Below are 15,912 nucleotides of genomic sequence, written 5' to 3' on the forward strand. Positions count from 1 at the left end.
TCCCAAGCAGGCTCCACGCTGTCAGCACAGAGCCTATTGTGGGGCTTGAGAGATCATGACCTGAGATCAAGAGTCAGTCGTTTAACTCTCTAAGCCAGCCAGGCACCTCATAGACTTTTCATCTTTTAACTGATTTTTTTGGTACCAACCTCTGTGTTGAAACAATAGAATTGTATGACTACTTCCTATTTTCTCTCTTTTTAAAATTCAGGTATACTTAACATACAGTGTTATGTTAGTTTCAGTGTGCAATGTATTGAATCGCTGTTCAACAGTTCTATACTTTTCTCACTGCTCATCAAGATAAGTATACTCTTAATCCCTTTTATCTATTTCACCCATCCTCCCACCTACCTTCCCTTTGGCAGACCACCAGCTTGTTCTCTATATTTAAGAAGCTGCCTTTTTGTTTGTCTCTTTTTTTCTGTTTGTTCATGTGTTTTGTTTCTTAAATTCCACATATGGTATTTGTCTTTCTCTGACTGACTTATTTCACATAGCATTATACCCTCTAGGTTCATCTATGTTTTTTGCAAATGGCAAGATCTTATTCTTTTTTATGGCTAATAGTCCATTCCATACATATAGACACACATGCACCACTTCTTTATCCATTCATCTATTGTGGACACTGGGGTTGCTTCCATATCTTGGCTATTGTAAATAATGCTGTAATGAACATGGGGGTGCTTATATCTTTATGAATTAATGTTTTTGTCTTCTTTGGGTAACTACTCAGTAGTGGAATTACTGAAACACATGATAATTCTATTTTTAATTTTTTGAGGAACCTCCATAATGTTTCCCCACAGTGGCTATGCCAGTTTGCATTCCCACCAACAGTGCGCAAGGGTTCCTTTTTCTCCACGTCCTCATCCACACATGTTATTTCTTGTGCTTTTGACTTGAGCCATTCTGACAGGTGTGAGATGATAATCTCATTGTGTTTTTAATTTGCATTTCCTTGATGATTAGTGATGTTGAGCATCTTTTCATGTGTTTATTGGCCATCTGTATGTCTTCATTGCAAAAATGTCTATTCACATCCTCTGCCCATTTTTTAATTTGATTATTTGTTTTCTTGGTGTTGAGTTGTATGTTCTTAATATTTTTTGGATATTACCTCCTTATCGTATATATAATTTGCAGATATATTCTTCCATTCATTATGTCAACTTTTGCTTGTTGATGGTTTCCTTTGATGTACAAAACTTTTTACTTTGGTGTAGCCCTAGTAGGTTTTTTTTGCTTTTTGTTTTGCTTGCCAGTGAAGACATATCTAGAAAAATGTTTCTATGGTTGATGTCAAAGAAATTACTGCCTATGTTTTTTTCTAGAAATTAAATGGTTTTAGGTCTCACATTATGTTTTTAATCCATTTTGGGTTTATGATTATGTATGGTGTAAGAAAGTGGTCTAATTTCATTGTTTTGCATGTAGCTGTCTAGTTTTCCCAACACCATTTGTTGAGGAGATTGTCTTTTCCCCATGTATTTTCTTGCCTCTTTTGTTGTAGATTAACTGACATTACAAGTGTGGGTTTATTTCTGGACTCTCTATTCTGTGTGTTTCTGTGCCAGAACCATGCTGTTCTGATTACTACAGCTTTATAGTATATTTTGAAATTTGAGATTGTGATACTGCCAGTTTTATTTTTGTTTCTTCAGATTGCTTTGGCTATTTTTGTGGTTCCATACAAATGTGACTTTTCTCTTGTCTTTATCTGTTGACTTCTTATTATGAAAGATGAGAATTTATTTAGCTTGCCCCATCCCATCTCTCTGTCACCCTTTCACACGGGTGCACATGCATATGTGTGAGCCCACTCACAATTCCTGCTCTCTCATTCATCCTGTAAAATTATGTTGTGACTTGGATTATATCAATATTTAGTGTTTATATTATTAAGATTAGGTAAATGTAATTTTTTTTTAGCTAAACCACATAGAGTAATATGATTCCTGATTTGTTTTTGTACACTCTTTAATTTTTTCTGGAATTTATAATTACTGTTTGCTTAGTTTTCTATGTTTATTTCTATTTCAACCCCCAATTCTCTACCAGTTGAGTAAGTCTCTTCTAAGTATATTAATTTACATCAGGTTTTCTCTCAATGTCACCTGTTTGAAGCAGTCTTTCTGAGAGTCTTCTGACCTGTTCCATTCTGGACTGGATGCTTCCTTGTCTGGTACACAGCTGCCATCCTGAGATTTCCTTTCTTCATAAATCTGGAATGCTAGGTCTCCTGGGTTCTGATTCCCATGGCTTCCTCTTTCTTGGTTTCCTTTGTTTTGGTAGAGTGTCTAGAGAGACTTTAATATCTTTTGATAAAAGTATGTGGGAAGTTAGTTTTTGTGAACTTAAATATCTGAAAATATCTTTATTTTATCCTTACATTTTACTGTTTATCAATCTGTATTTATTTTGGTATACAATTCTATGCTATATTTCTTAACTTTTTTTTTTTAAAGTAAGCTCTACACCCAACTTGGGGTTTGAACTCATGACTCCGAGATCAAGAGTCAAATATTCTATTGACTGAGTCAGCCTGGTGCCCCTCTATGCTACAATTCCTTTTCCTTCTTAAGGAAAATGTTGTTCACAATGTAGCTGCTATAGAAAAACACACTCTTGTGTGTCTCCTCTATTTTCAGTACTCTACTTCTGGTACTTTTGGTCATTAACTGTGTGGTGGTTTTTACCACACCAAGCAATTCTATGATAACAGCTGGGTATCCTATATTTTAACTCAATTCTGACATTATCTACCTGAAGATAGTGTCAGAACCCACAGGTTAAGGACTCAGTTCCTCAAGACTGTCTCCCTCCCTCCACCCCCTTTAAATGTCAATCTTAAGTCCAGGTTGTTATCTGTGTATCTGACTAGTTATAACTCATACCCCTCCTCAGGTTCCTACCACCCCCTTCTCAGGTTTGATTAATTTCCTAGAGCCAGTCACAGAATGCAGGAAAACAATTTACTTACTAGATTACCAGTTTGATAGAAAGGATATTAAAGCATATGAATGAACAGCCAGATGAAGAGATAAATAGGGCAAGGTCCAGAAAGATCCTGAGCACAAGAGCTTCTGTCTCATGGATGTGTTTTTGTTCACTGATCTGAAGGCTCTCTGAACCATTTTTGGGGGTTTTTATGGAGGCTTCATTACATAGGCATGACTGATTAAATACTGATCGTTGGTGATTCATGCAGCTTCCAGCCCTTTTCTTCTTCCCCGAGATTGAAGGGTGGGACTGAAAGTTTGAATGCTTTAATCATGGTTGGTTACTCTGGTAAGCAGCACCTTCCTTAAGGGCTTTCCAAAAGTCACCTCATTAACATAAACTCAGGTGTGGTTGAAAGGGACTGGTTATGAATAATAAGGACAGTCTTTACCTTTTTGGTTTTGGTGCTATTTCAGGAACCAAGGACAAAAGACCAACTACTATAACAAAAGATACTTTCCTTGCTTTGTGCTTAGGAAATTCCAAGTCTTAGGAACTCTCTGCTAGAAATGATGACATAGACCAGAAATATGCTTCTTATTATAAGTCATAATATCATAGCTGCTTTTGAGAAATCCAAAGCAATCTAAGTCATGATTCTTTGTATATGTCTATACCTCTAACCTAAATTTCATTTTCCCTGATATTCTGAGATTCCAAATAAAGTGCCTTAGTGTTTGCCTATTTTTATACACTATGTGGGTCTTTTTAATCTAGAAACTTATGTCCTTCTATTTCTTCAAAATTTCATTGATGATTTTTTTCTTTTCTCTTTACTTTTGCCTTCAGGAACTCCTGTTCTCCAAATGTTGGGCCTCCTAGATTGGTAGCTAATTATCTTACCTTTTCTTTCCTAATTTCTGTCTTTTTTTTTTTTTTTTTTTTGCTTTACTTTCTGTGAGATTTTCTCAAGTTTATTTTCACCCATTGTATTGAGATTTCTCTTTTTGCTATCATGTTTTTATTTTTCCAAAGTTCTTTTTTGTTCCAAAAATATCTTTTAAAAATAACATTCTCTTCTTTTTTATGGATACAAAATCTTATCTCTGATAATATTTCATTTTCAACAAAATCATCTTCTTTGTGCAGAACCTGTTTCCTACAGGTTGAGGTTGTTTGTTTGCTTACTTCAGGCCTATTACCCATATTAGAGCTTTCCCTAAATCTGTGCTAATTCTTGAGTGCCTGATCATATTTAGGAGTGGGAGACTAAAATGCTGAATGAATGCTCTGAATATGTGGACAGACCTATTGACTGTGGATGTCACTGTAGGGTGATATGGATGTGCTAGTTTTATATCTTGTCTTCTTGGACTGATCAGATCTCTTGGAAAAGGGATCTCTAGTCTTTTGACTAGAGGGTAGAGACTTTGGAGAATCAAGTTGGGAGAGAAGACTGGCAGGAAGGGGGGTTCTCAACACTCAGAATGTTATGTTAACTCACTCCCTCATTTTCAAGGTACTTCTTTCTTCAACTGTGTCCAGTGTCCCCAAATCCAGAGACCTTTTGATTGATCTTTTCTGGAGAAGAAACCTCCAGTCTTCTGACAGCTTTGGGTGTGAGAGCAACCACCCAGCAACACAGAGTAAGGAAAGATTTAGGGTTATAACTTCTTTTAAAACATTTTTCAAACAAAATAAATCTCAATGTACTATTGCCCCTTTACCCAGAGTTAGGCCACACTCAAGGTTAAGGGCACAGTCCTCCAAGGCTGTCAAGTGAGCCCAAGACTTCTGACAACAGCTGCAAATTCAAGGGTCTCCAGGGATAGCCTCACCTTAAAGCAGCTGATTATAAATTTAGGGATCCTCACAGACTCCTTCAGATTTGATAATTTTATAGATCAACTCACAGAACTCAGAAAAACACTATACTTGTGCTTATAATTTTATTATAGCAAAATAATACAAATCAGAATCAGCCAAAGGAGGAAATAGAAAGGGTGGAATCTGAGACTGAGAAGGTTTCAACTGCAGAGCTTCCACATCCTCAGGGATGCATTACCCTCTTGTCATTAATATGTGACAATACTCATGGAGTATTGCCAACTTGGGAAGTTTGCTTGAGCTTCAATGTCCATAGTTTTTATTGGGGCTTCATTACTTGTACATGATTGATTGATTGATTGCTCTGGTGGTTGCTCAAAGCCTGAACTCTTTAACCACATGGTTGGTTTTTCTGTCTGGCTAGCCCCCGTCATGAGTCAGCATAAACTGTCAGGTGTGCTCTGAGGGGCTCACAATAAATAACAAAAATACTCCTACCATTCTGGAAATTCCAAGGTACAGAGGTTACCTCCTAGAAGTCAGGACAAAGGCCAGACTTCTCTTTTTGTAAAGTTAATTTTTCTCTCTACACTCTTCTTTCTTTACTTCAGAGGTACCTGGTTCGACCAGTTCCAAAATGCTTAAAGGATTCTGAAGTAAACTCAGGTTGGTTCTTTGTTTTCTGCTCTTCTGGGTTAAGATTTAGCTTTCTTGAGTCAGCTAAAGAATTTATCACTTGTTCATACAATTTTCTGTTTCCAAAAAGATTATTGTTTTTCCTCCCATTTTTGAATGTTCACGTTAAAAAAAAGAAAAAGTCCCAAATAAAAAATCCCTCTGCAATGGTGTTAGTGGGATTTCTAGAGGAAGCAGAATTAGATATTCAGTTTGCTATCCCTACCCAGAAGTCACCCAGAACTCTTAATTTATTTGTCAGAATTTATTCAACCTCTAGTAGAATACCTATTACCACTAGATAAATAGATACTGAGTTAGCAAACACTTGTATGTTGGTACATTAATACAGACAACTAATTTAGACTTCAGAATCTTTAAAAATGACTGTTCCTATAAGGCTCATTTCCTTTCTACTTTACATAATGAGGTCACAAAAGATAAATAGCCTCTTATCACTTATTGACTGGGGATAAAAATATAGGAATAGAGGAGGATCTTTTAACTTCAATGTTATCTATTTTTACAATATTTGAATTAATATATATTAATTTTTAATTAATTTAAAATAATTTTAGAACAGGAAAAAGTAAAAACATTGCATAAAATAATCCTTATAAAATTTCCACTTCACATCTATGATACTAGGGTTAATGGAGAACTAAAAATGGAGAATTCTTTTTATATTTAATGGAGTAGGTAGGACAGAGCACAGAACTCCTTTAATTACTCTGATCTGAAAGTCATATTTGTAGGCATCTTTTCTTTTTCTGTAGGCTTCCTTTCTTTTTCTTTCTTTCTCCCACCCACTCTCTTTTCTGGACCAGAAAGAGGTTTTTAAGCTTATGTTTTTTTTATATTAATGAAGTCTACCTGGAAAAGAGGATGTTAGTCCTCTCATAATGCTGATTTCTCATTTCGTTTTCTTGGTAAATAAGTGTAGATGCATTGATTTTCCTGTCCCATTTTAGAATACAACTGCAATCCTTTTCTCTTCTTTATAGTCTTTTTCAAGTTTCTGCTTCCTGTGAGATTCATTCCAAACTCCTCCTTAGCATGGCCTTCGCAGTACTCTTATATTATGCCCACAACTTACTTTGTAGCCTTGTCTGTTTCTGGTCCCCATCAAGCTCCCATTTCCTCTCAATGCTGAATTTTTTGTTGTTTCTCTTAACTTGGTGTAGCAGCATTCTCCCAGGCTGGAATTGTTTTCCCACTTCCCTTCTACCCCTGCCCACCTAAATCATACCTGTTTTTACCAGCCTATCTCAAATGTTACCTGGTTCAGAAAATATTCCTTATTTTTCCTCCTTTCAGGATTAATCCCAATCCACTAGGGCCTTCACAGGGCTTTGTTTGCCTACCTCCTGCTTGTGTAACAGGTATCATTGGGTGAGTGTGTGTGTGGGGTTGGGGGGGAGAGAGTGGAGGGAGGGACAATTATAATATTGTCCATATTATGATTTCCTTGAGGGCAAATATGATGAATCATATATACACATAATACCTTATATAAAGTTGATTTTCAGTAATGTCAGTTTTCTTTCTGTTAATAGCACTGATGAGAGCAGAAATAGTGTAGATTATGTATTAGAGTTTTACAAATCCATTTCCTCTCAAGACGCTTTCTTGAACAGTAGAAAAGTAGCTGCCTAACAGTTAAAGATGATTATTAGCAACTTGGGATGAGAGTAAGAAATATGAACACTCATCACTGAATCCAGGTCCACGCACTCATGAGCATGGGCACCATTTGCAACTGACCGGTTGATGCAGCCAAGTAAATCTCTGGGTGACAGGAGGCGACTGCTGTGGTGGGGGAAAGAAAACACAGGAGGAGTAATGACTAGACGAGTCAATCTTGGTGTCCCTGCCACAGGAGAAGGACTTGATAATCAGAGTGGAGGGCTGGGGAGTAGGAGGAGAAGCCAAGGAAGGAAGATGGTTTGATGAAGTGTGTTATGGCTGATGGAAGACTCTATGCTCTGGGTGAGGGAGTTATTGGTGACTGAAGGGAGACTGGGAGAGGTCCCTGTGTGATTAGCAGCATATAATCAACCATCTGCCTGGGGACACAGTTGTGCACAGAGGACATATTAAAGAGGGAAAAAGAGAGAGGGGAAACAGCAGTGATAACACCAAGAAAATCATTTTAATTGCAGAAGTCTGTCAGGGACCCACTATTTACATGTTGTCGCCCCCTTCCCTCCCTCCAAAGTCCTTCTCGCGGATATCCTATCTGCTTGCAGGCTGTTCTGTTGTGGCAGGAGGATTAGAAAGTGAGACTAATCTGGGGTTATGTCAGTGATCTCACTAAACCTTGTTACTCCAGGTGAATGCTGCAGGGCTTGGAGCCAGGAAGAGGGCTAAGGAGAAGGAAGAAGCAGACAGTGATTATGGAAACTTCCTTAGGAGCATCTTAGAAAAACCACCTTTTATTTTTCCCCCCAAGAGCAAATCTAACTTAACACTTGTCAGGAACTCTTAGGCTCTCATCTTTAAGAGCTTAGAGCCATTTAAAGTTCCCTAATGTTTGACCTCTCAAGAGGCCAGGAATGTACACAGGCAGCAAGATTTAAAACCGGATAATGAATTAGAGCCTCATTCGTCTAGGTAGGCCATGACATTTAATTCAGCCATTTATTAAACTTGTTTTTGTGTTTTCTTCGCAGAGCCTGATTCTAGAATGCCAGAACCAGATACAGGGTACCCCTCTTAAGTTTATTTCTTTTTCCTTAATGTAATCAAAGCATAAGAGCTTAACCTTGGACAAAAATGAAAACATTCCAGTGGAACTTTTTTTTTTCCTTTCAAAATTCAGTGTCTCTATAAATAGGTTCTGTAAAGGATGATTATGAGAACATGAAAGAGATGAAACGAGGAGGGAGGAAAAAGGATCCTCAGTGACGCCTAACATAATTTTCTCTGTCTCAGTTTTGTAACATGTGCGTAGTAGCAAACATATCTGTTAATTTGGCTAGAATTATGCTTTCGTCTCTCACTTGTTTTTAGGGACTAGGCAGAGCACAGAAAGATTGAGAGCAAGTATTTAGGTTTGGGTTGATTTACATGGATGGTAGAACTGCCTCTCACACGATACACAGCATGATGTTCTTTACTTGGAAAGAGCAATTTCTTCCTAAGAAAGGAAAGGGGGCCTGACCCTATTCCACTCAGATTGGCTTTGTCAGCTTGTTATGTTAATGTAGTACTATTAATTTAATTATGCATTTATTAATTTATTCTGCTTTAGGATTACTCAGTTTTTAGGGTATGTTTCGTCTTGGTTCTTCTGAACTGTGACTGGATGTGTTCTGTCCACCCAAACACTCTTTTCCATAGTGATCCTTGTTTTGGCAACTGTCTCCTTTTTCTCTGCTCACTTATCACGGCTTGTTTGCAAAAGACCCAACTGTAACCGAACAGGCCTGGAGCTTATACATTAGTTTCCAAATAGGGACAGCGGAGTAGCCTTCTCTTTTTAAGAGATTTGGGCTACTAAGGACATATGAAGCTGGTGCCCTGCAGACTCACCAGTGTCCTGCTGGCATGGAGCAGGCCTGACACCAGCCTTTATCTTATTTGGCCACAGGAAGAGAACCCGAGGGGGGTGGAGAAGGAGGAGCCAGACGCTTAATCCCGAAGGACCTTTAGGGACAAAAGCATTTACAGTGAGTACATACAGCAGATTTCTGGCTTTTCTATTCTTTTATTTAAGAGAGAAAGATTACTAGAGAAGGGAGAAGGAGGTGGGCAGCTTTGATGGCTGTGTGGCTGCATTTTTCGGTCTCCTAGCTTGGTACAAGAACACTCTCTGATTGAAATGTGTCTTATTCAAGTCGAATGCATTCTGCTAATGTCAGGTTTCAGCTAAAAACTTGTGGACTGTCAGGAAGATAGCAGAACTGGTCCGTGTCAGTAAGCAATTTGTGGCATGTTTCTTCTGTTTCTATAGGATGATAAATAGAGTATGGTGGGAAAAGCCCTCCCACATATTTAAAAAAGAAAAAAAGAAAAAGCTTTTTCTTTTTTGCAGCTCTTGCACTTTAAATGTTGAATCTTCTTTGGATTTGTGGAAAGGGAAGGATTTGATTTATGTTATTTTTAACAGCAGCTGGGATAAAGGTGGTATTATCTCTAATGCTGGAGAGGTGGCCACAGATAATTACTTGATGGGGGAGGGGAAGGGGAGGTTACTGGTTTCCAGAAAGCTGGTTGATCACTCCTGTCACACATGCACCTTTGGAACCTGAGTGAGTGGGTGGGCACCTGGGCACATTTGGGTCATTGCTTTCATCTGTATCGTCTGTTGTCTAGTGGCTTTTTAAAAAACTTTCTCTGTGCCTGGAAAGGAATCTCATTTTAAGACACCTTGTAAAGAAAGAATACAAAACTTACAGTATTTAGAAGAACGTATAATAGACCTGTGCTGAATTTCCTACTATTTGCATTCAAATAGAGTAATTAATTCAATGGAAAAGCAAGCTTGAATAGGCATGATAGGGGCAGGAAAAATATACATAAAGGTTGTTACTATAGGTCTCTACAATGTGAAGCAGTTTTCCTTTAAATTATAAATTTATCTTTGAAATCAGATGTGATTCTGTGAAAATCAAAAAGAGATTGGTTATCCATGGGGGCATATTAAATGTGAACTACTAGAATGGAAATTTAAATGTTTATGGTAATTACTTTGCATGAAAATGGATAATTAATCAATTTTATGCCACTTTCCAGGCTTGCTATGCTGTTACAACACAGGCAGTATTCCTTTCCCAGTGGCAAAGGTATACTAGAGGGAAAATAGAGATTAAAATAAAACTTGAGTAACCCCTGCTTTGCTTTACTTCTCTGAGATACTGAAGTTTTCTTGTTTATACTGTGCTCAGTTAAATATAGAAACATCACATCCAGGTTGAAATTTTATAGACACAGGAAAATTTTGCTTTGCAGCTTGAATATTAGGTTTCCTTAGCATTTACTCATGTGTGATGAACACCAGCTACAACATTTTTGTATAATGTTTTTATTTTATTCTGTGTGTCCTCTACATATACAGCCACATCTCTGTTGTCAGTCTTTCGTTTCAAACTCTGAGAGAATCTCCCATATTTGTTTCTCTGGGAAGAATTAGCAACACATAATGTGTTAATAATGATTTATAAAATGCACTTGCGTGGTAATACTTTATTTCATTCCATTAAGTAGGAAAATCTATTGATGCTGTTCATGTGCTTTGTTAAAATGGAGGACCAGCACTTGGTATCTACACAGCTCTCAGTATAGGCAGGATGCTATTTTAATGGCTTTGGAATCTCTGGAAAATAACCCAGGGTAATCACAGATTTTTATGGTCCTATGGGATCTCATTAATCACCTAGTCCAATTTTGTCATTTTACATATGACGAAACTGAGACCCAGAAATGTGGAGCATCTTGTCCCACATAAAACTGCACTGTGCCTGCTTAGTGCACAGCCTGATGGTATCTATGGAAATATTGTATATTAGGACATAAATTGCTTTGAGTCGATTTTTTATATGTTCTTTAGTTTATAGTAGGATGTATATTCCAGAGAAGGCCCTGTGTTGATTCAGGAGTTTCAGAGAAAACACAATGACCAAGCATCATTTTTCAGTTGTGCAACGTGCTTAGGAGAGATCTGGGGTTGCGTGTGTGAGTCAGTGTGTGGGTGTGGCAGAAATAGTTCACTGTACACTACCCTGGCATTTAGTTTTCTGATTTGGGTGAATCCGGTTTCTTATAAGAGGTAACCATTGTGATACCATTGTCTTCTTCATTTAATACCAGGTCTATGACCTTCCATTGGAAACCTTTATTAACCTTTGTGTATCCGATTCCTTCTCTGGGATTGTGATTCTAAACGGATCACCCAGAGAGCAAGTGAATTGATTAAAAATTTAAAAGTGCTTTGAGAAATCAGAACCAGAGCCTGTCTGAGGCTAGGGTATGAATAAGTAGATGGCAGCTCACTCTTCCTGGACTTTTATTGCTTCTGAAGTTTTGATATCTCTTCATTGTGTTTTTTAAATAGCCAGGCCTAGGGGTGCCTATGTGGCTCAGTTGGTTACGCTTCTGACTTGGCCCAGGTCGTGATCTCACTGTTCATGAGTTTAAGCCCCCCAGCAGGCTCTGTGCTGACATCTCAGAGCCTGGAGCCTACTTCGGATTCTGTGTCTCCCTCCCTCTCTGCCCCTCCCCTGCTCATGCTCTGTCTCTGTCTCTCTCAAAATAAATAAACATTAAAAAAATCTTTAAAAAATAGCCAGGTCTAGTATGATTTTAAAAATTGTATGTAAGAGTGGTTAAGAATGTGGGGCATGGATTTCTCTCTCTCGCAATTAGATGGAGAAAACTGTTGAATTGAAGCCTAAAATCACTTTCTAAGGCCAGTACCAGAGTGATAAACTTACCTTAAGACATAATATTTTATTTTTGCAAATAACTTTGGTTTCAAAAATTCATCCATAATCCTGCTTATCATCTAATTTAAAAATTAAATGTTCAAGAAATTGGGAGGGGGGCAGTGCAATGCAGAGTTGGAAGGTTTCTGAAATAATGTCATAGGAATAACTTATTCTTAAGGCTTTTGTCAATTCAATAAGTTTTTTCATTCTCTGTGCCCATTTCTGTATGGAAAGTTACATGTTGCTGGTCAAAATGGGAGCTTTCTTGATTTTCCCCCCTCTATTTTTGTAGGTAAAATAATTTTGCTATTGTTACTAAGTGAATAGTGAGAATCTAAAGAAATAAAGGCTACTTTCTGGCAATCACATTTAATTTCATATTTTGTTCAACCACATTTCATCTTTGGAGAAGGGAGCTTCCAAAGAATGTGTAGAACCAGAGAAAGTCTCATAAAAGAAGAAGAAACCCAGGGATGCCAGAGTGGTTCAGTAGGTTAACTGTCTGACTTCAGCTCAGGTCATGATCTTGCAGTTCAGTTCATGAGTTTGAGCCCCAAACTGGGTTCTCTGCTGTCAGCAGGGAACCCTCTTGGGTCATCTGCCCCCCTCTCTCTGTCTCTGCCCCTTACCCACTTGTACCTTCTCTCTCTCTCTCTCTCTCTCAAAAGTAAATGGACATTAAATATTTAAAAAAAAAAAAAAAAAAGGAAAAGAAACCCACTACCTTGAGTAGAAGAAGCTGCTTCTGAAACTAAAAATGTCTATTTGAAATGTTTAAAGTACAAGATCCTAAATGTTGTCATTTTATGTTAGACTAGTTCTAGAAGAAAGATAAATTATATAGTTTAGATCATTACATTAGTAAGCTAGCTTACTAACAAGCTTATCAACTTTACTTTAAAAAGAAACTTTATTATGACTTACAGTTATGTTATTTTAAACATATTTAGTTAACTTCTTAATGTTAAGTGTTTAAGAGCAATTTATTACTCTTGAAATTCTAGAAGCTTCTAAAATTTTCAATATCACCAAAAATTAATGTAATTTAAGTTGATAGTTAATTAGATATTTTGTATATACTAATTCCTGATTTATACTTTCTGGCAAAGTATAGGTTTGGAATTACTGCATGATATCCTTTTATCTAACATATCATAGAAAGGAGCAACCTCTCCTGAATTCAGCATAGTGTTTTTGTTAATTAGAACCTTGTTGCCTCTCTAGTTATCCCACGTATTGAATATACTGATTATAATAGCCAAGATGATGCTTAGGTGCTTATAGTAGAAAAGCCCCAAGTGATAGTGACTAAAACAAGATAGAAGTTTGTTCTTCTCTCAATAAAAGTAGTTCAGGGCAGCAGTCTAAGACAGATACAGTAGCTCCTTGTTATCCTGTGGGATCCATGTTCCTACCACCTTGCTCTATCATCCTCTACTGCCATACCCAAATGCATCTCCTGGTCAGAGACAAAAACTGGAACTCTAGTCATCAAGTCCACATTATAGGCTAGAGGCAGGGGGAGAAGCAGAAGGGCAGAAAGGAGGCCCCTCCTAAATTAAGTCAGCTCCTTTTAAGCAGCTCTCCCACACATTCACTTACACCTCATTGGTCAGAACTTAGCCACATGGCCATACCTAGCTGTGATGGAGATAGGGGATGTAGTTGTAAATTCTTGACAGGAATATGCACAGCTGAAAAGCAGGATTTTATTAGTAAGGAATGAGGAGACGATGGATGGTGGGGTAGGCAATACCACATGGTTTTGTGTTCCTATTATATGCTGGGTCTTGGAGCTACTATGTAGAAACTCACAACACCTCCTTCTGTATTTGCCATGAGCTATGGTTTCTTAATTTAGAAATCTGGCTTAATTTAGAAATCCTGTTTCTTCTGTGAAGTATGATTTCTTTATTTGGCAATCTTGTCTGACTCTTGCTTTCTTCTTTCCTCTTGCCTTTCAGCTGTTTTGGAAAGAAGTAAGGTTTAGACTTCTCCATGTTAACCATGAGCGTGACACTTTCCCCTCTGAGGTCTCAGGACCTGGATCCCATGGCTACTGATGCTTCACCCATGGCCATCAACTTGACGCCCACTGTGGAGCAGGGTGAGGGAGAAGAGGCAATGAAGGATATGGATTCTGACCAGCAGTATGAAAAGCCACCCCCATTGCATACAGGGGCTGACTGGAAGATTGTCCTCCATTTACCTGAAATTGAGACCTGGCTCCGGATGACCTCAGAGAGGGTCCGTGACCTAACCTATTCAGTCCAGCAGGACTCAGACAGCAAGCATGTGGATGTGCATCTAGTTCAACTAAAGGTAAGGAAGGTCTCTGGACTTAGGTCCATTCTAGACAGAAGTCTGAAAAAGGCTGTAGCACCTGGCGCCTGAGTTCTGTAACTCGCAATGAGGAAATGTCCAGGAAGAAAAATAGAATACCAGGTTCGATACACATGGGCAGAATTCATTCTTGCCTGATTTCAATTCATGGGTTGGCTCTCTGGAACCAAACTGATCTTAGGGGGTAATGCAAACAGGTGGGAAAAGAGAAGGGCATTTTGGTGCAGTGTCATAGAAATCAATTATGAAGAATAAAAGTATTTTAAAAGGTTTAATAAGCCTCTCACAGGTAAAACATCAAATTGAGCTGTGATTGTGAGTGTGTGTATGTGATTATTATCTTATATTGCAGTTGATGCCACCTTTGTGGCATACAGTGAGTTCTGGCATGATGGGGAAGGGTAGTGTTTGCCTTTTAGAATGAGTCCTTTCATCCAGGTACAATGTGTCATGAAGAACAAAGGTGCTTTTATAACAACTCACTCAATGTTCAGATGTTAAAAAAATGTCTGTGGATTCTAGAGCCCTTGAAAAGCCTGATGTTTGTTAATCATGAAATGGAGGTGCTAGTAAAGAGTGTTATTAATAGAGATTCTGGCCTAGGGACCCCACATTACAGTGGATCTTGTCCTGTCATAGCCACTTATCTCATCCAGGTCCCTGAGGCAGACACACGCTCAGGTTAATGACCAGCAAAGCAAGGCAGATTTGTCATCAATCAGGGCATTGACCCCAAATCCTAATGTAAATTTCTAGTTAGTTAGATGAGATCTTAAGGAGAATTTTTTTACCTAAGCGAATTCATCCCAAATGATCTGAAACCAAAGACCAAACAGATTCCTGGATCTTAACACTTAAATGGTTTATAGGCTGCAGCCATCAGTGTGAGAAGAGAAGGTGGGTAGTTAAGGTAAGAGAACACGTGCCCCAAAGCCTAGAGCAGAGCTGGCTCAGCCTTTAGGCTGGGTCAATAGATCCTGAGCCCGTCTTCCACATTAGGGAGAGTCCCAGAGAGGAAAGGATGGAACTGGGGGAGAGAGAGAGAAAACAAAAGAAGCCAGAATAGCAAGGTGGCTAGCTGGGCTTCTCCCAGGTTGAGTAGGCTTGGGTGGTTTTCTTTCCACAGGTTTTTTGGGAATGAGAAAGTGCAAAAAGGATAATAGAGAGAAGGCTAGGAACTAGTTTCAGTGTAAGCCTGCCTGTTTCCCCACTGTGTCCGTAGGGAATAATTTGTCTCAGTCTTTGAAATATGGTTCCTTTAATCAAAGGAGCAGCTCTCCTTGAGGCTGGAGTGAAATGGAAGTCAGGGGCTTTACCTCATTCCTCCTCTCCTCTGTTGCCTCTAATGCTGCACTTACATGAGACTCCTGTAAGTAAATACAGGGTTGGGGTTGTAAGGCAAGTTGACTGTTGCTCCGCCCAAATCTTGCAGATTTACACAGAAAAGATGGTGAAAGATTAAAGGAGAATGGGGGGAAATGGAAATATCTTGAGATGACTCCACTAAAAATGCTGCTAAGGGCTCCTAAAAACATTAATGAGTCAGTTAAATTCATTTAATTACAATACACAATACTTACATCAAAATTTAAATCTTAATTTCATGCAGGAATGTAAAGTTTTTATATAATCAGCCAGGGTTAGGGTTAGTGTTTGAGAAATCACCTCTAGGGTGATTTGCTTGTCTTTTTCT

At 38.3% G+C, this 15,912-nt stretch overlaps 1 protein-coding gene across 6 annotated transcripts in view; it reads left to right on the forward strand.

Moving 5' to 3' along the window:
* AKAP6 (A-kinase anchoring protein 6) overlaps positions 1-15,912 on the forward strand; it is a 500,699-nt gene that overhangs the window by 101,144 nt on the left and 383,643 nt on the right. For 4 of the 6 annotated variants that reach the window (XM_058738770.1, XM_058738775.1, XM_058738774.1 and 1 more), the window contains one exon: positions 13,841-14,198. In XM_058738770.1, the coding sequence (XP_058594753.1) occupies positions 13,875-14,198 (324 nt within the window). In that variant the 5' untranslated portion in view covers positions 13,841-13,874. Of the gene's footprint in view, positions 1-8,952; positions 9,120-9,654; positions 9,702-13,840; positions 14,199-15,912 lie in introns of those variants that run through there. The other 2 variants (XM_058738771.1, XM_058738773.1) reach the window with 2 other exon arrangements.

This window comes from Neofelis nebulosa, chromosome 7 (genome assembly GCF_028018385.1).
Source record: "Neofelis nebulosa isolate mNeoNeb1 chromosome 7, mNeoNeb1.pri, whole genome shotgun sequence".
NCBI classification, from domain to species: Eukaryota; Metazoa; Chordata; class Mammalia; order Carnivora; family Felidae; genus Neofelis; species Neofelis nebulosa.